At 33.0% G+C, this 24,846-nt stretch overlaps 1 protein-coding gene across 2 annotated transcripts in view; it reads right to left on the reverse strand.

The window, feature by feature from the left end:
- Positions 1-398: 398 nt before the first annotated feature.
- The window catches only part of LOC106469102 (zinc finger protein 436-like), a 64,182-nt gene continuing 39,734 nt past the window's right edge, over positions 399-24,846 (reverse strand). For both annotated transcript variants that reach the window (XM_022397516.1, XM_022397517.1), the window contains 3 exons: positions 22,604-22,707; positions 13,751-13,931; positions 399-1,643 (listed from right to left, as the gene is read on the reverse strand). In XM_022397516.1, coding sequence (XP_022253224.1) covers positions 688-1,643; positions 13,751-13,931; positions 22,604-22,707 — 1,241 coding nt within the window. In that variant the 3' untranslated portion in view covers positions 399-687. The remainder of the gene's footprint in view (positions 1,644-13,750; positions 13,932-22,603; positions 22,708-24,846) is intronic.

The raw sequence follows: 24,846 nt of genomic DNA on the forward strand, positions 1-24,846 counted from the left end.
GAAAGAAGACCTTCTACCTATATATAACAATGACCAGCTTACCAGATACTGCAGTTTTCATGCAAGATGGAGTTCCTATTTGATCAGCAAATCAGATTTCAAATCTAGTAAGTACAATATGTAACCATGTTCTTGCCTAAAATACTGCAAAGTGCAGACCCACTTAATATTAACAGTAGTTTTATACTCTTTGTTTCATGTGTGTTTAATTAAAAAAAGAGCATTATTCGTGGATAGGATATCTATTTACATATTGGTAGGCTGTGAGTACACACACAGTCTGTAGCTAAATAAACCTACACTGATTAGTTTAATGTATAATTTTCTGTTTTCTCCTAACTATGTTTGGTCTGATGTACTTTAAGATGACTATTATTTAAAAATTGTTTGCCACACACTACACAACCAAATGGTTTATTCCTTAAATTGTTTACCACACACTACACAACCATATGGTTTCTCCCAAATTTGTACTCTCTCATGTTCTTTATGATGTCTATTACTTTTGAATTCTTCACCACACACTATACAACTGTACAGCTTCTCACCAATGTGGATTATCTTTTGTATTTTTAGCTACTAATATGTACAAATTTCTTCATATACACTACAAAACTGTATGGTTTCTCTCCAATATGTATTCTCTGATGTACTTTATCTAAAATCCTTGCCACACATAACACATCTTTATGAGTGCTCCACAGTATGTAGCCTCTGATGTCTTTTGAGATGACTATTACTTCTGAACTCTCCACCACACACTACACAACTGTATGGTTTCTCCCCAGTGTGTGTCCTCATATGTTCGTTAAGCTGCCTGTTACTTCTGAATTCTTTAGTGCACACTACACAACTGTATGGTTTTTCCCCAGTATGAACCTTCTTGTGTTCAGCAAGGTTACTATTACTCCTGAATTCTTTAAAACACACTAAACAACTGTATGGTTTTTCCCCAGTGTGTGTTCTCAAATGTAAATCTAGGTAAACATTTCTTCCAAATTTTTTTCCACACACTACACAACTGTATGGTTTTTCCCCAGTGTGTGTTCTCACATGTTCTTTCAGGTGAGAATTACTTCCAAAATCCTTGCCACACATAACACATCTATATGATTGCTCACCAGTGTGAATCCTTTGATGTACTTTAACATTACCATTTCTTACAAAGTGTTTGCCACACACTACACAACTGTACGGTTTTTCTCCTGTGTGAATCCTTTGATGAGTTTTAAGATGACTGTTACTTCTGAATTGTCTACCACACACTACACAACTGTATGGTTTCTCTCCTGTGTGTATCCTCTGATGTGCTTTAAGATAACTATTACTTGCAAATTGTTTGCCACAATTTACACAATTGTATGGTTTCTCCCCAGTATGTATTCGCTGATGTGTTTTGAGATTACCATTACTTAAAAACTGTTTACCACAAACTACACAACTGTATGGTTTCTCCCCAGTGTGTGTCCTCATATGTTCTTTAAGGTGATAATTTCTTCCGAATTCCTTGCTACACATAATACAGCTGTATGGTTTATTTCCACTATGGGAAGATTTTTGTCTTTTTTGGTTATTTCCTCTTGATGATATTTCGTGAAACCCATCACCACTGCTTGATTTCAGGGACTTGCAGTTTTGTGTCTCTGTAAAGATAGATTTTGTTAAAATGTGATATCTGCAAAACTTCTTTACATGTTTGTTGTTCAAGTGATTTACAATCAACAGATGGATTTAAACAAATATTGTAATTAATAAAACTTACATATTATCATTTAGTAATTTTTATAATGCTCTATTTGGATAACCAAAAGAAAAAAAGAAATTTAAAAATGTACCAATATATACATAGTTGTGATGGTTTCTATTACTGGGTGGGTTCATAATGGTTACTACTTGTTGTAAAGAATAACACAAAGTCCAGACAACTTCGTGATAATGGAACTTTTGTGTCATTTATCTTTGTATATAAGTTCTATAAACTGAATACAGGTTAGCTTAAGTAACATTTGGTGTAGGCCTACCTTCACCAATATTGCTGATTTTCTCTTACAGACTTTCGTAGTACTTCATTCAAACATAAGCTCAATTTTCAGAAAACTCAAGGGTGGAAATGACTCAAAAAAAAAACCAGTTAACAATTTTGAGAGCCCCGTATGTTGTGTCCAGGTAAGATGTAAACTACAAAAAAGTCAGGGTTCACTTGACTAAGAAAAAATAATGTTTTATTCTACAAGGTGCATTCTGGTCCATTTTTTGTACTTTTTAATTTCAATTTTTAACCAAGAAATTGCAGCTATTAAGCTAAGCATACCACATTGTTTTTCATAAAACTTTTTTAAAACTTGCCTATTTACTTTAATCTGTATCTTACTTCAGTCTACATGGAGCATTAAAATATATAAACTTAGTTGATAAGTTTTGATCAACAGTTATCTTATAGTTTTATTACTTCTTTATAGTCTTCAAAATTAGAACATCAAGTCTGTGGCAAAAAATGAAATATTAGCAGTAAGAAAACAGGAATTAATTAGGTCACAACCATCAAAAATGCAGTAGTCAGTTGTGAATAGATTCACTTAATATACAAGCATGGTACAAGGCAAGGAACAAAGAATTTACAGTAGGTTTTCGTACTAATTAAATATTTTTGTTGAAATTATAAAATTAGAAGCAATTTTTCATGTTAACTCTCAAGTACTAACTAAATATTTTTGTTGAAATTATAATATTAGATGCAGTTTTCCAAGTTAACTCTCATGTATCAGTCTTGTCACATTCTGTTTATACAATATTCCACTTTCATAGAAAGGAAACCAAAATGTAATTCTTATTATTTGATGCTAACAAAATATATAGTGAATTTACTGTATTTTCCTTGAGCAAACATCTATCACAACATTTCCAGAAGTCTGAATTTTCCTGCATTGTATGTCATACTACTGTTAGAGCTTTTGATGTCATGAACTAATAATATGTATCAGTAATATTTCTAAGTTTAGAATTTGAGAATATTCATTAAGCTATTATACCTAAAGAAATGAAGTAAAGAGTTTAAATAAATAAATTCTTTTGTGAGGTATTCTTATTTTCATGGGCACCCACAGGAAGGAGCAAGAGGGGGCATTCCCCTCTTTACATTTAAAAAAATTGCAAGCATTATGATGTAAACTTAACATCATAGTAAAACTAAATTTTCCAGTAATTTTTATTAAAACTGTAAATTTGTTTTTACATTTAAGCACACATAACACATTATTTTAGCCTGTTGACTTATACTGTAAGAGCTGATCCCCTACGTACATATTTTGCCCCACTCCAAAAAAGAAAATTTCTGTGAACACCAATGCTTATTTTCTATTAATGTGGATTATCAAGGTGAGAGTCAAGTTTCCAACGAAAGGCCTACACTTTCAAAAGTATAGTACAAACTTTTCTCTTAAATAAACCTGACATTTGTCTTGGTTTCTTACAGCAATCCACTGAGTTCAACAGTAAATGACATCTCAAATTATACAAGGTAAAGTAATTGTAATATTAAATATTTTAGTTATTTATCAGCTGTTTTATTTTTGTATAAAATCTTTCTTTGATGTTATTCACAGGAAAAATGAAGAATTTATTGGAAAAATGTTATATTTTTCCATTGTACTTACCATGTGCTATCTCTAATCTCAAGGACTGCTTTTAAGTGATTTTCAGCTTAATGTTTATGTTAAAATGTAAATATAATTACATATTTCTCACTACCTGTGCATGCTGTGAAGTAAACATTTTGGAAATGTTTCATACACTGTACTTTGGTAGTGTCTAACTGTTTTAGTATTTATAAGGATCTATATTGTTCTTCTGTTTCAGCTGTATCAATGAAGAATGACAATCTCCTTCATCTGCAGACACACTTCTTTTCTGGCATTCCTCTTACACCAATTCCATTAGAATTTATTATTTAATTCTTTCTGCATGTCTTTGATACATTATCCTGTCCTTTTTCAACACTGGTGTAGGAAGAAGTTGCAAAGTGGGGGTGCTTGGCTAGACATGCAGATTTTACAATGAGAGATTGAAAGTATAAGGAGCTGCCAAAGGCAGCTCAATCCAGGGGTTTGGGGTGCATGCCCCCCAGAAAATTTAGTATAATAAAATAATTGAAAGTTGCTATATAAGTCAAATATGTAAAAGTGGGGGTGCTATGCATCTGTTCAATTATTTCTGCCTTTCTTGTATAATTAAAAATTCATTACTATACAGTCATTTCAATCATCTAAGCTTTTCTTGTATAATTAAAAATTCATTACTATGTAGTCATTTTTATCATCTAACCCTTTCTTGTATAATTAAAAGTTCATTACTATGCAGTCATTTTTATCATCTAAGCCTTTCTTGTATAATTTAAGTTATAACTATGTAGTAATTTTTATCATCTAAGCCTTTCCTGTATAATTAAAAATTCATTACTATGTAGTCATTTTTATCATCTAAGCACTTTAAAATTGAATGATGTTGGATTTATAGCTAAGACTTTTGTGTAGTCTTACCCAATTCACTAGTTTCTTGCCAATAAACAAATTCTCTACTTTGCCACAAAACTATCATTTGCTGTTGACAAACAACATCAGTCTGGATTCATCTCTAAAGGGCACTCTCTCTTCCAGCTTTTCTCATCCCAACGTTTAAAGCCTGATGATCATTTTTACTTGTAGGTTTAGTTCTGTCCAAGGCAGGGTTTTATAGCTCACCACATTAACCATTCTGGAGGTAATGTTTGCAGCTAGGTCACTAGCAAGATCTATATTGGACTTAATAGTTTAGGCTTTCTTCCTCAACTGCTTCTATTATCAACAGTATTAATTTAATATATTCTCTTCAGAATTATTGTATATATATATCTCCAATTGAAACATAATATTTAGCCTTCTCTTCAAAAGTTTGATTTCTATGTGCCTGTCACAAGTGCATCATCACACTACTGCTGGGAACGGTATGACAGCAAGTACATTTAAAGGCATTGAGCTGATGTGATACTCCATGGTTGGATAACAGCCAATCAAACTATAAATGTGCAAGTATACTCTGATGTAGTTTATTTTCATAAAATAGATGAAGATCAATCCCATAATATTTACACATTATACCATTTTAATTCAATGTTCTGTAATTATTGTTGTCATGTCATTTTTTCAAAGGAATACTTTTGTATATTAAAAAAAGTGCTTGGATGACATACAGAAGATTATGAAACAAATGTTCGTTCAACAGATTACACAGTTATTTGAATAGGTTCCTTTTAGCTCAGAAAACATTAAAATGGTTGGTTCAGAAACTTCAACTAACAAATCACATCCTGGATGTTCATGGAATGTTGACCGACAGAAACACCTCTGTACTTTTGCCTCTATTTACTAAAGTGAAAATAATACAATATTTTAACACATTTCATCTGGAATTTATTTGTAATTGGTTATTGCAAAATGAAACCTATACTTCTAATTGAACTTCTTACCAATCAGCAACAAGGTTTACCAAGAATTTGTAATCCTGACTTTTTTCTGTATAAGATCAAATTTGTGACCCTTCCAAATGCCTTATTCTTCAATTATCCAGAAATTTTGCTCTTTATTCACTTGTCTGACACACCCTATGTTTCTACTATGAAAGAGTAGATATTGTTTGGCAACTTCAACTGAGGGTTACCTTGAAGTACCCAAGGCTACAGAAATGAGTCTAACTATCAGAAATATGGAATCAATGGAAGAGAACCACCTGTTGGTGGAATTCTCCAATGCCTTGGCTCTATCTAAAGCTACTAAGGACTTAATACTAAAGCCCTGTACCCCATCAGTACCTAAAAACACCAGAAATCCATTCACTGTTGGGACCAATCCAATAACCACCACCAGCCACCCTTGCAATAATATTACAGAACCTATTTTGGACACTACACAGCTTGTGCATTGGACACAATTGACCAGCACCACATCGTAACTGAAGGAAAGGGCAAGGAAGCAAAACAGAACAAGAGTTCTGATCACATGTCCCATTAAAGGGTGCTGTAGAACTCAAATCCATTTGAATGACTTATGTATGCTTGTCAGGAAAGATCATAATCTTTGAAAGCCTAAGAAAACTTACCTAAAGTTTAAGTCTGGAAAGTCAACAAAACTGCTGAGGAGTTTTCTAGTTTCACCTGCACGACCACCATTAACATATTGACATCCACCAGTTTTACCAACTTGCTGCAGCCATCAATGTCTGTAGCCAGACAAAAGCTTTGAATGAAGTTCCCGAGAATAGCAGTAACATTGGTTCTGGTCCACTACTCTCATGGACAAACATTAGCAGTTGAACATTACCAGGACTAGACAGTATTATGGACTGAGGCTGGGGCCAGTTCTTTGAACATGTTGTCAGCCTTTTAATATTAAGTTGTCACCCAAATGAGTTACTACAACATAGACATTTGTGTATGTATATATAGCAAAAGTCTACCAATACAGAAACACAAGGACAACACAGACACTTGTGTGTGTGTGTGTGTATATACATCCAAATTCTACCAAAACAGAAACACAAAGACAACATGGACATTTGTGTGTGTGTATATATAGCAAAAGTCTACCAATACAGAAACACAAGGACAACACAGACACTTGTGTGTGTATATACATCAAATGTCTACCAAAACAGAAACACAAAGACAACATGGACGTTGGTGTATATATCAAAAGTCTATCAATACAGAAACACAATGACAACATATTCATTTGTGTGTACATATATCAAAAGTCTACCAATACAGAAACACAATGACAACATAGTCATTTGTGTGTACATATATCAAAAGTCTACCAATACAGAAACACAATGACAACACAGTCATTTGTGTGTGTATATATCAAAAGTCTACCAATACAGAAACACAATGACAACACAGTCGTTTGTGTGTGTATATATCAAAAGTCTACCAATACAGAAACACAATGACAACATAGTCGTTTGTGTGTGTATATATATCAAAAGTCTAACAATACAGAAACAGACACTACAGAGAACACAAATCAACTATCTTCATGCTGTCATGTTTGACTAATCTTTACAGAGAAGTAGAGGTGTCAAGAATAAAAGGAGCCTGAGAATTAACCATATTTTAATTAGGCCCACACTGAATACAGTTTCAGTCACATAAGAAAATAACACTTTCTGGATGATCTGGAAAACCAAACGAACAGTACAGACACTTCATACTTTGAGGTAGTGTGTGTAGAATGATAAAATGGCTGCTACTGTTGCAGGATAGTTGACAGTGTGCACCAGTACATTCAGATGTTATCTTCATAGCATGAGCTACAATAGCAAAGTTGCTAGATGGAAACTACTACTCATATCATGTCAACAACATCATGCATCACAGATGCTATAATACCCTCTTGCCTTTTAGAACACTAATTATTTTCTAATGTGTCAAGATATACAAAATATTTAAACAGTGATTGCATTTGAGTTTGGTAAATGTCCTTCAAGAAAATTTCATAGAGCCAGCTGCATGCCACAACAGTACTTATGTTCTGATGTTGGGTGCCATTTGTGCAACTGGATAATCACAGCTGGTGGGATATAAAGGGACAGTCAATGGTGCTTGACACATCACAGTTCTGAAACAAGACTTTCTACTCATCTATACCAAACAAAACAGAGTTTTCATGCAAAATGGAGCTCCTGCATAAATAGCCCTAGTCACAAGGCAATGGATCAAGACTCAGGGTATTACCATTCTCTGCCCAGCATGGCCAGGTGGTTAGGGCACTCGACTCACACCAAAACATGCTCACCTGGTGTCTGAACTAGGATGTCAGTCCTATTCCCAGATACTCACCTCCAACAGAATTTGGAGGTGTGAGAAACTACTACCATTCTCTCATGGCTAAACCAGTTGCTGGATATGAATCTTGTTGAAGCACCTGTAGTCTATCATTAGTTTCTCCCTATGATGGTTCCCCCAAACAACTAACTTCTATACACATTATCATCCAAGTTCTTTACCATGAATGGAATGAGAACCCAGATTTCAGATCTACTAAATAACTGATGTCTTATGTATTTACTTAATAAAACAGACATTGTTGGTGCTATTTATTTACCTGATAGGCTGTATGCAAAACATGTCTACTGGTACTTATCAGAATGTCTTAAAGGGTGTGCATGAATAATAATGTTTTATACTAGGACTTCAAAATTTCCACTTCTCTCACTGTGTCTATATCTATATATGCATTGTGTTATCTAACAAAATAAGTGCATTGCTCTCAGGCACATGTAGATTAACCAATTTGATAACACAGACTTTTATAAAAATAATAAAGAAGCAACAATACATTAATTTTTAAAGTTTTATTTATTTTTTCCATTAATATTGTTATTAATGTGTTTAAAAGTATGAGTTAAGAAACAATTAAGTAAGTTCTAATAATCACAAAGAAAATTCTGATACTCAAAAAGAAAGTTTTCTTACCCTAAAAAAAAAGACAAGAAGTTAAGGTTTTATGTTACTTATGAATGTGTCATTAGATACTTTTGTCTCTAAAGTCCTTCACCATAGACCTTACAGGTTTATAGCTTACCTTCTCAGTGGATACTTTAATGATTTTTACACATGAACTATCTTAAATACCTTGTGACAGACTTTATTACTGTATGGTTTCTTTATAATAGTGCATACTTTGATGATGTTTTACACAACTACTGCTGCCAGATCTTTTTTACACAATATACAAATGTATGATTGTCTCCTAGGAGTAAGTATAATGTTTAACAAAATATAAATTGTGTGCAAGTCACAGTCACAGCTACAAGGTTTCTCCCCAGTGTAAAATCATAATGTTGTTCTAGGTTACTGTACTTGTTTAAAATTCCTTGTTGTAATCTGAAAATTCATGTTTTTACTCCAGTGTAAATTCAACTGTATATTTTAATGTTTTTACTGCAGTGTAAATTCAGCTGCATATTTTAATGTTTTTACTCCAGTGTAAATACAACTGCTCATTTTAATGTTTTTACAGCTCCTGTTTTTGATATCACACCCTACAGATGCTTAGTTAAATTATCATTCTGAAAGAATGTTAACCACTTTATAAAAAAATGTATTGTCTTCTCCCATCTAGTGATGTTTCACTGTCACATGTTACATAAATGTTCTTTTTATCTGCACTGTAGATAACTGTATGAGCTAATTACCAAGAAATTTCTTACCAGAGAGATAAAAAATTATTTCTTCTCAATATGTATTGTCTCATATCATTTCTAAACATGTCTTATAACACAACTTTTTAAAAATAATATCACATTTTTTTCCACGCTTCACAATTAACTTCTGAAAGTTTTTCTGGTGACTATTTATGTCAAATTCTTTCCCATATATTACACCATTGTAAACTCTCTCAACAGTATGCACTTAGGATGAAAATTAGTTCTAGATTTTTTCAATATATATATATATATATACTACAAAAATGTGACATTCCCAAAAATATTTCCTCAGACATATATTCAAGTAATAATTTATTTCAAATTCTATGTCAAGCACACTACAACTCAATATATTATTTTCTATTTTTATTTTATATCTGTTTTTAGCTTACCATGACTTCTAAATTGTTTGTCTAAAAGTGTACATATTTGCAGTTTTTGCTGAATGTGTGCACTTAGGCTTTTTTTTTATGTCACTATTTCTTCCAATATCTATTTCTCATAACCTATATTTTACCTGGACTCTAGATTTGTTTTTGAATGATACTGTCTTTCTTACTTTCAGGGGTTTTCAGTTCTCTCATCAGTGTATATCTTGATATATTTAAGTAACTGTTACAGTCAAAATTCTTTACCACATACTATGCAACTATATGATTTATCCCCAGCATGGACTTACTTGTCAGTTTTTGTTGACTAGCACTTAGAAATTTCTTTACACATGCTATACAACTGTACCATTTCTCATCTGTATGTATTCTTTGATATGCTTTATCCAAAATCCTTGCCACACATAAATGCTTATGGTTGCTTCCCAAAGTGTATCCTTTGAGGTACTTTAAGATAACTATTCCTTACAAATTGTTTGCCACACACATCACAACCATAAGGTTTTTCTCCAGTGTGAATCCTCTGATGAGTTTTAAGATTACCATTACTTCCGAAATCTTTACCACATTTCTCACAGCTGTATAACTTCTCCCCAGTATGTACTGTCTCATGTGCTTTAAGATTACTATTTCTTATAAATTCTTTGCCACACACAACACAACTGTATGGTTTTTCCCCAGTGTGTGTCCTGACATGTTCTTTTAGGTGAAAATTTCTTCCATTTAAGATAACCATTTCTTGCAAATTTTCTACCACACTCTACACAACTGTATTGTTTTTCCACAGTGTGTGTCCTCTGATGTGTTTTAAGATAACTGTTAGTTACAAAGTGTTTGCCACACACTTCACAACTGTATGGTTTTTCCCCTGTGTGTGTGCTATCGTATGTTCTTTTAGGTAATAATTACTTCCAAATTCCTTGCCACACATAACACACCTGTATAATTTATCTCCACTATGGGAAGATTTATGTCTTTTCTGGATATTTGCCTTTGAGGGCATTTTGTCCAACCCATCATCACTGGTTGATTTCAGAGACTTGCAGTTCTGTGTCATTGTAAAGATAGTTTGTTTTGTTAAAATATATATTCAGAAAACTTCTTTCCATGATCATTGTTCAAGTGATCTATAGTCAAAAGATGGATTCAGATAAATATAATAATTAATAAAAATATTATATCATAAGTTAATAATTTCCTAAATAGTTTTTATAATGACCTAATAAAATAGTTGGAAAAATTAAATTAAAAAGTGTACCTATATATATTTGTGGTAACGATTCATATTATTGGGATGGAGGGTTCTTATTTGGAGAAAATAATAATGTATTCAGAAAATTTAATGGTAATGAAAGTGTCTGACATCTTTGTCTGTAGGTTCTACAAACTGAGTACAGATTATCTTAAGTAAAGTTTGTGGATATGCCTACTTTACAGAAATTGATGATTTTCTGTCATAAGTGTGGATAATTTCATATCTATAGTACTTCACTGAAACAAAAATTCAATATTCATAAAACTCACAAGTGGGAACAGCTCAAAAGAAAAATAAAAATGTTAAGAATCCTGTAAGCTGCATATCTCAAAAAAGCTAGGGATATGCGAGTCACTACTTATAAGGTTATAGATCCTCTGAGGTGCATTCTGGGCTGTTTTTTATATATTTTAAATGCCTTTTTAAACATACACAAAGTGAAAGCTATTAGAATAGATATACCACAGTTTATTTATCTGTATGATATTTCAGTACACATAGATTACAATAGATATGTGCAGTTGACCTATGACTATCAATAGTTATCCTGCAGTGGTAGTACAGTTTTCAAATTCAAGACATCAGAGCCACAGTAATAACAATAACAAAATTAATTGTAAGTGCATTAAAAGAATGCCACACTACAAATGCAGTAGTCCATTATGAATAGATCAACCTAAAGACACCTTATACATGAGTGAGGTACAAAGCAAGAATCTTCACAAAGATAAGTAATGAAAACTTACACTGGATTTTTGTACTGATTAAACAATTTTGGTGAAATCATAAAACTAGAGACAGCTTTTCCAGTTAAACTTCAAGCCTCAGCTTTGTCACTTTCTGCCCCTGTGACACTCCATTTACATAGTAGGTAAAAACCGAAACAGAACTTTAAAACATTTAGCGAAACTACTGCTTTTCCACTGCTGCCATGATATTTATAGAAGTTGTTTGAATTTCCCATGTTATTTGTGACACTTCTTTTTCAGCTTTTGATGTCATGAATTAGTAATGCATATTAGAAATATTTTTAAATTTAAAATGTGACACTTTTCATTAAGTTGTCATACTAGAAGAAATGAAGTAAAGAGTTTAAGTAAACAAATTCTTTTGTGAGGTATACTTATTTTCTATTAAAGTGGGTTATCAAGGAAAATGTCAAGGACTACATTGGACTACACTCTCAAAAGTATAGTACAAACTTTTGCCGTGAATAAATTTAATATTTGTCTTGGTTTTTACAGCAATCCAAGAAAACTTAACAGTAACTGAGATTTCAAATTAGGGAAGGTGAGGTAATTTGATATTATATTTAAATAGGTGAGATAATTAGATGATTAAATATTTAACTTATTTATTAGAAGTTTTATTCTGTATACAGTCCTTGAGGTTATTCATGGGAAAAGAAAAGAGATTAATGGAAAAAAATTGTAGTCATTTCTTTGCCGTATTCTACTGATAAATTACTGGACTGCTTTAAGTGATTTGTAAGTTAACATGTATGATAATATGGAAATATATTTCCATATATATGCCTTACTGTATAAATGCTGAAGTAAACATTTCAGAAATGTTTCACCCAATCTACATTTACACTACATGCTTGTTTTGATATTTACTTTGAATTTAAATGGGTAGCAATAATGTTTTCTTACATTTCTGGCAGCATCAACTTGTTAGAAGTGCTTGCCAAGTATGCAAACAACCTTCTCCTTCCTCAGTAAACTCATTATTACATTGACATTCCTCTATAACCATTTATTTGTTCTTTAATCTTTCATCTCTCTCTCTCTTTCATAACATTTTCCTTGTGTTGTTGTGGTCAGGAATTATTGGGTTGATTAACCACTCAACTAAATCATTAAATCTAACTAGACTCACATACATGTTTTTACAACTGTATTTAATTCATATTATGAATCAATGAAACTAAACTTTCTAACAAACATTAGTGTAAGTGAAAAGGGACTCAGGAACTGGGGCATAATCCCAGGTCTGATTTTTTTTGCCAATTTCTATCTACCTTGATTTAGTAAAATTTTCTTTAAAACATAATTATAATAGCTTATTAATATTTTCTTTATGATTTCCAAGTTTTGGTTTTGTCTATTTAACTTATATATCAAATATAAAATTCAGTGATGTACATCCTCAATTTATAGACCATATATTTTAAATGTACTTTTTCTATTGTAGACCATATAATTTAAATGTACTTTTTCTCTTATAGACCATATATTTAAATGTACTTTTCTCTTATAGACCAAATATTGTAAATGTATTTTTTCTCTTATAGACCATATATTTTAAATGTATTTTTTCTCTTATAGACCATATATTTTAAATGTATTTTTTCTCTTATAGACCATATATTTTAAATGTATTTTTCCTCTTATAGACCATATATTTTAAATGTATTTTTTCTCTTATAGACCATATATTTTAAATGTATTTTTTCTCTTTTTCCTTTTCATCTATTTACAACAAAGTTCAACCTTGATGTTACATGAACTAATGAAGTTGAAACATTATAAAAATTGAGATCAGTGTGTGATATATGATGTTATTTATGTCATTTTAGAATACATCACACAAACATCTTTTCCTAGTGTAACACTTAGTATAAAAGCCTAGTTACACATCAGAACCCAAAGTGTCAAAAGGTTAAAGTATATTGTACTTTATAACATCACAGCAGGAAGGTGTATTTCTAGATACACTTTAAAACCAAAACTTTTGTATTTAGATTGTTCTACAAAACATTTGTATGGTTATCAAAATCTAACTCATTGCAGAAATACCACTTTTATACTAGTGTCTTTACCACATGGTTAATGAATATACTTAGTAACATGTTTACACTCACTTGATAAACCTTCTAATTCAGAGTTAATTTGTTGAAACTCCTCTTCTGGTTCATTCTTCAAACTCACAACATCATGTTTTGTACAATCAAAAACTTCATCATCACTCTCACTGAACTTGGAAATAATGTCATCTTGTGGTGAATTACCACTTTGTTCAGTTTTTTTTCTAATAAGTGTCTTCTAAAATATAAAGAACAAATTCAAGAAATGAATGACAAACAACAACTAGTACTGTCAATAATAAAGTATCCCCAATTCATTAAAAGTGCTTGATAAAGTGCTCTCTATTGTCAGAATCTCTAGGCCAATCACTAAAGTTGTGTAGTATTATTACAATCATCTGTGTTAGTCTACCTTAGGTGGTCAGATGTTTCCAGTTTCCTTAGTGTGGAGAAACAGGTGAAATTGATACAGAAAAGCTAAGCATCTGTTTGAACAGGCCTGGCATGACCAGGTAGTTAGGGTGCTCAACTAGCAATCTGTGGATTCAAATCCCTCTCCCACCAAACATGCTCGCTCTTTCAACCGTGGGGGCATTATATGTGACGGTCAATCCCACTGTACATTGGTAAAAGGGTAGCCCAAGAGTGGGCAGTGGGTGGTGATGACTAGCTGCCTTCCCTCTAGTCTTTCACTGCTAAACTAGGAACAGCTAGTGCAGATAGTCCTTATGTAGCTTTGCGTGAAATTCATAACAAACAAACAAACTGTTTAAACATTCTGTATCTAAAATATTAATCTTGCATTAAACTGTAAAGTGTCTTTTGGTTCAACAAAATATAAGAATGACGTAAAGTTACAAGAAGGATGGAGTTGAAACAGAGTACAATTATAGGAACTTATCCTACATATAGAAAAAAAAGTATATGAATTTTTTAGAACAAAGAATTTACAATAAACAATTTTATTTCATATGAAAAATAAGGGATTACCAAATCATAATTTTTGCAATATATATTCTTAAATAAAATAATTTTTTTTTTTGTCTAGTACTCATATTAACCTTAAAATGTTGCTGTTTATTATTGTTGCGTGTCTGGTTGTTTGTTAATTTCTGGTATAAATTCTTTCCGAGGAACTTCAGCGATACAAGTCCTTTCTTAAATAAAACTAGTTTATTCTTTCTCAATACAACTTTGCAATACACAAAGTTTAACTTAACTACTTTTATAAAAACACGCTATAATTCACAGGGATTCACACACTTTACTTATGACTTGACTCGATTATCTCCATCTTTAATTTCTCTATCTATGCAATTACTTTATTTACTAGACTTATATACTAAAAAAGAGGGTGCCTGGAACAAACTAGAGTTGCCAGGACAATTCATGATCCTTTGAGAATCTCATGACGTGTTACCAGCGTTACGTGACTTCCGCTGTCGTAACATTATTCTACTTATTTTAATACACAGAAGTAAAAAAAGAAATATTTTAAAGAGACTATTTAAGTTCAGTCATAATATGTTCTTTTGAAATTTTTAGAAACAAAACAATAAAAGACAGAAAATTAACTAAAATATTTATAAACCCAGGAAGCTATAAAAAGATAAGACTTAATTACCTGAAGGTGATTCCTTTCCTTTATTATAACACTTAATTACCTGAAAGTGATTCCTTTCCTTTAGTGCAACACTTAATTACATGAAGGTGATTTCCTTCCTTTATTGTAACACTTGATTACGTGAAAGTGATTCTTTTCCTTATTTTAACAACTAATTACCTGAAAGTGGTTTCTTTCTTTAATTGAAACATTTAATTAAAATCCAGAATAATTTGTGAACTGTACTTCTAAATCTTATTTGAGTGGTTTAGTTTGCACTGAAAATTCACCTAAACCTGAAAAATCTGGGTGAGTGGTGCAGCATTTGTGAAGGTTACTACTTCTCCAGAATTGAACTCATAAGAAGACAGTTTATGGAAAAATTCTTTATAAAAATAACTTTCTAATTCTCTTAGTTGAAAAAGTATGTGGGGTTTTACTCTCCAATTTAAATTTACTGATATAGAAGTGAATTGTATATCCTTAAACCAAATACAACACGTAAAATTTACCTTGAAAAGAAACTAAAACAATTTTTTGAACTATAACTTCTCTGAGTGAGAATAAGATACATCAGATACTTCTGCTAGCAGGAGGAGTGTAAATGTAATTCATGGAATGGGAGATGAAGTGTGTGGTGTTGTTACTATATTCACTCTCAAAAATACACAAAAACCTGTATTGTAAAGAAAACAGCAAGATTCAAATCTGGTAAAATACAATCTGAAAACATCAGCATAGACCTATGTGTTAACTTAAACATACAAACAGAAAAAAGCCAAATAGGTACATGAAGAATGTTGGAAATACCCAAAATGCAGCACTAATAAAGACTGATTGTATAAGCACAAAAATAAACATAAATTGCACATTAAAAAAAAAATCAGGACCTGATGAAACCTTTCATAAAAATAAACAGGATATCATCAGAAGTAGTGAACTAAGAAAAAGTCTCTAAAGTAAATATAAGCTAGAACATATCACCTTTCCACTCAGGAAAATAAATGTTAACTATCAAGTTGCGAAGTGGGTCAATTCAACTTGTCATACCTGTTTTATTATATATATATGTTATATGTAATACATACATATATTTATTCATACCATTCATAGATAATTAATACAGTTACAGACATCAGTAGTTATACAGATAATTAATATGTACACAGGTGGGAAATAATAATATTTATATCTACCCAGTTGTCACCTCTTGATGTCTCCCTGAAGCGGATAGTCTCTTATAGCACTGGCTCTTGGACCAGTCTGGGGCTTTTTACATCAAAGAAATCTCAGTAAAGATTCCCGGTGAAGATTGTATTTACAACAAATTTGACTGATGGAATTCCCAGCAAGAGATCCAATGCCATTTACAGCCATTCCATAGCATAATCTGACTAGCTCATTTTCAGACAAATGGCAGGCGTTCATAAAGTTCACAAAACGCTTGTACATTTGAAATTCTATGGGATGATCAACCACAATTCTAGGTAACAAGTCACAGTGAGTGTCATATGGCACCATGAAAATGCAATGAATGCATTTCTGCCATGCACAATAAAATTTTTTGATTGTCTTATGATCAAAATCCCAAAGATTCAATCCATATGAACACATACAATATGTTTTAAACAGACTGTATTGCACATCATATGAACAATGTGAAAATTTAGACAGTAACGAATTACATCTCTGGTACAATTCATTCACGCTTTTCTGAATGGAATTTACTCTGTAATTAAAGCCGATGTAATGACCAAGGTGTACAGCTGATTCGCTTAATGGAACCATCATGCCACAGAACAATATAAGCTGTTCTACATTATCATTACTAACTGAAGTTGGACACCTGAATTTCAAAAACTGGCATTTCGCTGGATTGAACTTAATGTTAATGGTCCTTGCCTATTTGTTTGGCAATTTCCAACATATTCAATAACCCAGTTCTCAACAGAGCTAGAAAGATAATTTCATCAGCGTAATAGATCGCTCCTAAAAATGTTCTGCCAATGTAGCAACCCTGATCACAGTTACGTAGCTCAGTAAGTAACATATGAGCATAGATAAAAAAAGCACAGGCGATAGAATTCCACCTTGTTTGACACCATTGGACACAGATATCGAACCTAAAAGAATCTCTCCCCAGCGAAGCTGCACTGCCTATCCTGTATGCATAAGTAACAGTACTCTACATGTTAAAGGATATAAATCTTTCTCAAGTAATTGGTTAAACAGTTTAATATACTGGAGACGGTCAAAAGCCTGACTCGCATCCAAAAGCATGCAAAACACGGACGTGTCATTATTTAAGTAATACTGAATTACTTCTTGTACAGCAAAAGTACACTGTGTAGTCAAATATTTCTGTTTAAAACCAAATTGCAGATTGGTTGTAACCAGTGACTCAGCATTCATTTCTAATATTACAAGCTCAAAAAGTTTACTTAACAAGCTGTTTAAGGCAATGGCCCTATAATTACTTGAATCGCTCAGCAATTTTCTCGTACTTTTTGGAATAGGTATGATGGTCAATGTCAACATATCACCAGGGACATAACTATGACGCATCATCACCGTAAACAAAATAATTAGATGTGTGCGTAATACCAGTCCTTCATGTTTGATACGGTCAGCAGAAGATAATCCATCACCGTCTCTCTTACCGGAGTTAAGGCGGGAGACAGCATTATCAATTAGGTCAGTTGTAACGAAGTGGCCATGATAATGCTGGTCACTGCAGCAGTGATGACGAATTTGCTCATCCAGTTCCCGTACCAAGGTGGCCATATCCTCTTCTTCGTATGAGACACAGTTATACAGACACTCATACTTACGAGCAAATACATTGTCGATTTCTCTTTCGCCGGTAGCACCATCAATGGTAGAAGGAGCAGGTTTAGAAGTTTTGTTGCACTTCTTCACCTCCTTCCATAAGTCGCAGTTTTGACAGTTCACGAGTGCATCAGCCATCTTCTGAGACGATAGCTTATCTGCTAGGAATTTGACATGTTTTACCGCACGATGATACTCTGCATGAGTACTTCCCCGTATCTGGGCAATTAACCCAACTCTTGGTCTTCCCATTTCGTTCCAGATGAAATGCCAGAAGAGCGCACTTTTATGCATGGGTTTCACCTCATCGTTCCAGCCAGCCACACAAGGTTTGTTACTGCGAGCACGTGGTATAGATTTCAAACTAGAGTCTATACAGGCTTTAAACAGCTTATCATAGTAGTCTTCTATTGACACGTCATGACGTTCACAGTTAACCTGATTACAATGAATTACCTCACTCAGTATCCAGAAATTATCTAAACGTTTCCTCAGTCTGCTCTGATAGGCTTCAATTGACTCAAGCTTAGCCTCATCCCATTTGAATCTCAGATGCGGTGTAGTGACGTGTGCAGGTACAAATCGTTCTATTGAGGATGAGTCAACCATAGAAAGGGAAATGACACTATGATCTGAAAAATTATCCACGTCATGACATATCACACCTTTATGCTGACAATCCAACATGTTATTAGTGACAAAGAAATGATCAATATTTGACCTATCACCAAACACATTCTCAAATAATAATAATAATAATAATAATACAGAAATATATTCATCCAAGTTACCAGCGGAATTGGTAGGCATATAAACATTCAGTGCGACAAATAACAGCTCACCTGAGGGTAATGACAGTGTTATTCCACAAACACGATTGTTCAACCACTCTATTGGTGTAATGACATGTCGCAGCGAAGATTGCCACAAAATGGCACATCTGCCATGTGGCCTCCCTACAAGCAAACGAGAGTCACTAATGTCTGATATACCATGCGAGGTCATCCCAGTGATGTTTCCATAAATACTGACAGTCGACTAGCTAACTGCCAGTGTTCTTGAATAAAGACGAAGTCGTGGTTACGAGTCAGCTCACGAATATATAGTCAATCTTTCCAGGCCCAAGGCCCTTAAAGTTATATGAGGCAAAAGTGAGAGTCATTATTAACAGTAACACAATCAGATGGGACATGACTAACTACTAGCAGTTACAGAGTCTTTGTCATCCTTTGGTTTGACAGGCGAGTAATTTTGTTTGACGTGTATACGCCCAGGCCAAATTGGTAGATTCAGTGTGTCGAAATCCTTTTTGGAATAAGTGAGAAAAAAGCATGATAATGCCAGTCATCTAGTGAAACTGTCTGTAGATCTATTACGTGGCAATCATTATATTCTACAAAAGCACAGATATCCTCAACTTTCGCTTTGTTAGAAATGTTAGTAAAATATAAATCCGTGTCAGGACCTGGTCCTCCAATAAGAGTACAAAAATCCTCACCCGTACTAATTACGACTTTTCTTTGTCGTTCACGACGATTCTTCCGTCTCTCCTGCTCTTTGGGAAGCAAGTCCCCGTCAGTGTTTTCTGCATGAAGCAATTGAGACTTAATAGTATTCAACAGATTTTCACAAAGTTCAGTCGGAAGTTTAGGAAAAATTGAAAACATCCCGCTACCCGGTTGGTCCTTCTTCTTCTTCCATTTAGAAAATTCGGCAGGCTAGCGCTTAATGTAGTGGTAAGCTCAGGCAAGTCAACTCGTACTTTACAGCCTGGTTTCTCTCCAGTATGTATTTCAGTCACCACGGGTGTGATGTCAGCAGTGGCTGAAGTACTTACGTCATGTGCTGCAGGTTTATACAAACGCTTGTTCAACATGGCCTTAATGGCAACATTTTCTTCAACTGTCTGCTCGACAGCTTTTTTCATACAAGTCACAGTCTCTTCCAACTGACTAACACGTTCGATTGGGGAAACAATGTTGAGTTTCTCAGGGTGAAATTGTGGCACAAGATGCAGGTCTTTAGCCTTAACAGCAATACACGGTAGTTTCTCGGCTCTTTCTAGCTTTAAAATTCCCTCCAAAATATAATGCAAGTGTGCCTCTTTTACAGTACGGGTTTTACCGTCAAGCCATTCAGGTAATTCGCCAAGGGTAGATTGATCACAATGGTCCCAGAGTGTACTTCTGGGCATCCTTCACCTGTGCGTTAGAAAATTTCCTGAGAACAGCTGATTTCAAGTTGACTTCAGTACACCCATTACGTGCAAACAATATGCACGCTAATACAGGGTCTAAAATCACCTCCTCGCCGGCTTCAATAGACGTATTCAATGCAGCAGCACTGTTGGTGTCAGGCATTCTTAATCCACTCAACGTACAAGGTTAAGGGAACTTGCTTTGACACATCTTACCACCACCGAAGTTAGTGTACTTCAAAACTAAACTACTAAATGAAATTATTTGAAACTTGAAATGAACTTTCTAGAGATTATGTAGCCTCTGTTAAGTAAAATATATATTTAGATGTAATACTTGTATAAGTTCATAACTTTTGCAAAACTGAAAATATTTCATTGTGATAAGATTGCTAAGAAACAATTAAAAATGTTTACATTTGTTACAAAGTATTTTTATATTCTTTGCCCATTCAAGCTGCTATTTATAATTATAAGGCCTAATGTAAGTTTAGCTGTGTTAGCAAACAAAGCTTCACAGAGACAAAAGTAAAGAAAATCCCAGACATCACCTCAGCAACACAATACAAAGTAAGAGAAAATCTGATGTTAGGAGATTTCTTGTAAATCACATCTGACATAAAATAAAATTTCCATCCATAACAGCTATGAACCAAAATAACAAAACATTTAAATATCAATGCATGTTTTTGCCCATAGTCCAAACTGGCAAAGCCAGGCCCTGCTTCAAGTAACATGTCAAAAACAACATAAAAAGAGGATGTTGAATTGTCACTGACATGCTAAACATAAAATGGAATATTGTACTTCACCAAAAGACAACAGGAATGATATGACTCTTGAAAACAATGGGTAAACAGATGAGATTCAATTCTCCTATAGTTCAGTTATGGGTATCAAGATAGAACTTGTAATACCTAGTGCTCTAGAAAATCAAACCATCACAGGTTCAGTTTGTAACTCCAGAGTGAACAATATTGTGTGAAAAAAACAGTATCCAGAAGACTTAATACATTCAAATGTCAATTCAGTAATGGTCCACTCTAATCTTTTGTTAAGATCAGAAAAGAAAATCAAATAAGGAAAATGAGTTTTTGTGGTTAATCCTAAAACTACTATGAGATGGTAATGGATGAGACACTACACCACACAAAAACAGAAAATGTGGAGAATAAAATATGAGAAATGTTTTCATTTTACAATAGAATAAAAGCTATTGTCAACACTCAAGTTTCAATAAATACATAACATCTGAAATTCAACAGATCACAAAAATCTGGTTGATATGATTATGAAAATCAAATAGTTCAGAATAAAGAAACTTCCATTTAAGACACAAGAGTAAAGAAAGTATTAGATAAAACTTGTAAAGATTCAAACAGAAAGGATATAAAGTAAGAGGAGAAAAGCTTCTGAACATAAAGATTTCAGATTTTCAAAATAGAATTGGTTTATAGAAAGTGAGCACACAACTGTATTTCTACAATGAAAATCATGTTTACAAAGTGTGTGGGATTTAACATCTACAAATACCAACAATAACCAGAAGATTTCCTTCATTATAAGGTCAATGGACTGGTAAGAATAGGATATTTTGATCTTCTTAATGTAAACACTTTCATTGTTTTTGATCATTCAGGGGTTACCAGACTTAGATAAGACTACCAGGTCTCAGGCAAAGAAAGTCATGAAAATAGAGGAAGAACTGAAACTGTTATATCAACTAAAAGCGTAGTATTCTAGATGTCATAAACATGTTCATAACCATTCTTACAGTACAAACCAAGGTCAAAATAAAATGGGCCTGACTAAAGGGAAGACTTTTTTATATTAACATCTAAACATTTTGGGAGTTTTACTGCATTTTTCAACTCTAAACTTGTAAAAATATTTTATATGAAAGATTAGTCTATCAAACTTTCTCTTGTTCAAAGTTTCCATCAAAAATGAGTTTAATAACTTCATCATGATCAGCTCATGAGTTTAGTATAACAAACGAAGCTGTAAACAAATATCTGTGGACTGCAAACATTCATTTTATACTACTAATAATTATACATAAAACAGTTGTAGTGATTTATTCCTGACTAATGTCGACAACAATTCAGCAAACTTACACTGACCTTCTGGTTGTGACTACAAACACTGTATGTAATCACTAAACACCAGACAAATGTAGTCCAATAAAATAACATTACAACCAAAATACCACCTAAATGATCTTGCAAAAGCATCTAGCTAGTTCACACACACACATTAACATTTTAGATCTAAAAATTACCTGAATTTTCATTGGTACTTCATTAGACCTTTCTTCTTTTGCTGTCATAAAATCAAAACTGTAACGTAACAGCCCTTCTTCAAGAAAAGTAGATTCTCCTGTTCCTAGAAGTATAAATTAAATGGTTTAATAAGTATGAATATGACTTTTATATCACTATTTTGAAATAGGTCCTCATTTTGAAATGACACTTTCAATACACTAACCCAGTCCATCTTTCCTTTAGCCAATTTTGAAAAGATTCTTTCACTTAAAGACACATTTAACACTTGAGCAGTGTTTAAAGGAAGCATCCTTACAAAAGTAACAAACAAAAAATTTGAATTAGGTTTTAGTTTTGATCACACTGTTTCAATTTGCATAAACCTGTAAAGAGCACTCTTCTTCAGCTTTATTAATTCCATTGTGTGAAGTATGGTATCTATTTCAACCTTTTGGTTTAATTCTCTCTCTCCAAAGCAGTTGATTTTTAGCACTCCACCTCCCCTGAGGCTACTTCATACTAATGTGTATGTATCTAACTATTCTGAAGATAATATTCACACCAATATTTGCAGTTAGATTACTGGCAAGATCAATACTGGAATGACGGGTTTGGGTTTTCTACCACAACCACTTCTATTATCAATAATACTACTTTCACCTGGACTCTGGAACATATAAAACAATGCCTCAATATGGTTTACGCAGTAGCAATCACCAGAAAAAAGTTGATTTATATATGCCTGTTATGTGGCACTTATGTCCTGGGAGCCATGAGTACATCACTGCACTTTTGCTGGTAAAAGCACGATTCCAAGTACTTTTAAAGGCATGATGCTGATGTGGCACTGCCTGATTTGTTGGGCAACAACCAGTCATAGTGCAAATTATTAACACGTACCTATACTATAATGCAGTTTATTTTCATACAATAAAGAGTAGAGAGCCAATAATATTTGCATTTTATAGCTATTTTTATTAATAGTTCCATAATTATTTCTAGCACTGTGCCTTCAACCAAATGATTTATGTAAGATTTAATGCCATTTTCTTTCAAATGAAGATTATATTTCTGTATATTAGAAAAGACTTAATAACTTTAATTAAGATGACAGTTATCATGTACAACAGAAGGTTCACTGGTTGTGTGTGTGTGTGTAAATAAATTAGGAAGATGATATATATAACCTAGTACAGAACTCAGAAAAAGGGAATAGAAAATAGAACATTTTTGGGTAAAATAAGTTACTAGTAAAAATTAAATGTTTTATAAATTCATTACCTGAAATTATGTTTGTGTGTGCATTATGACTCAATAGAGTGCATGGGAACTTTATGAATTTAGTGCTTCAACAGGTGCTTTGATAGGAACACCTGCTGTTGCAGCAGATAATAAACTATAAAGTTGTATTGTGTGAATACAAGATGACTTAAAATTATTCATATGTAGTTTGTAGGTTAAAAAAATAAAACAATAACTGTTTCACGTTAGGTAGCAGTGCTCAAGTCTACTGTGAGTACTAACTTGTTCATAACCAATAGCTTTCACATGATTGTACAATGCATAACTGGTACAGGACCTACAGTAATACAGCTATTCTAATATATAATTAACAAGCAGATTCAAAGTAGAAATAAAAACTAACTGTGTGTACTGGACAGTTTACTCTCCTAATAATTAAATAACAAGACTAAATAAAGCCTATTTTTATAGATAGTTGTTTGGAGACGATCACCTGTCAGTGCACAAAAGATTGTGAAACACTATTCTTTAAATGCACAAAATACTGTCTTTGTTGTACTAAGGCATGTAGATGCCAAACATTTTTGGAAGATTTCTTTGTTTACTTTAAAATTCATACATGTTAAAGTGATGTAATGTTACTATTTTCCTGTACTGAAAATACACTTCAGATAGGTACTTACCTCTACTCATATTTTAAATGCAAGAAATACTGTCTTTGTTGTACTGTGGCATGTAGATGCCAAAAATTTTTGGGAAGTTTTCTTTATTTACTTTAAAAATCATACAAATTAAAGTGATGTAATGTTATCATTTTCCTACAATGAAAATACATTTCAGATAGGTACTTACCTTTAATCACAGCTATTCTCGTTCAGTGCTGCCCTCTATATGCAAAATGTTTTTTAACATGCTACAAGCCTTGAGCTCCCTCATACCCCAACGTGGTTTACTGTGTCTTGCATGTAAATCATCATGCAACAACCCTCCACTAATAAGAGTGAGACACAACCTCCCG

Source organism: Limulus polyphemus, unplaced genomic scaffold (assembly GCF_000517525.1).
Source record: "Limulus polyphemus unplaced genomic scaffold, Limulus_polyphemus-2.1.2 Scaffold3304, whole genome shotgun sequence".
Classification (NCBI taxonomy): domain Eukaryota; kingdom Metazoa; phylum Arthropoda; class Merostomata; order Xiphosura; family Limulidae; genus Limulus; species Limulus polyphemus.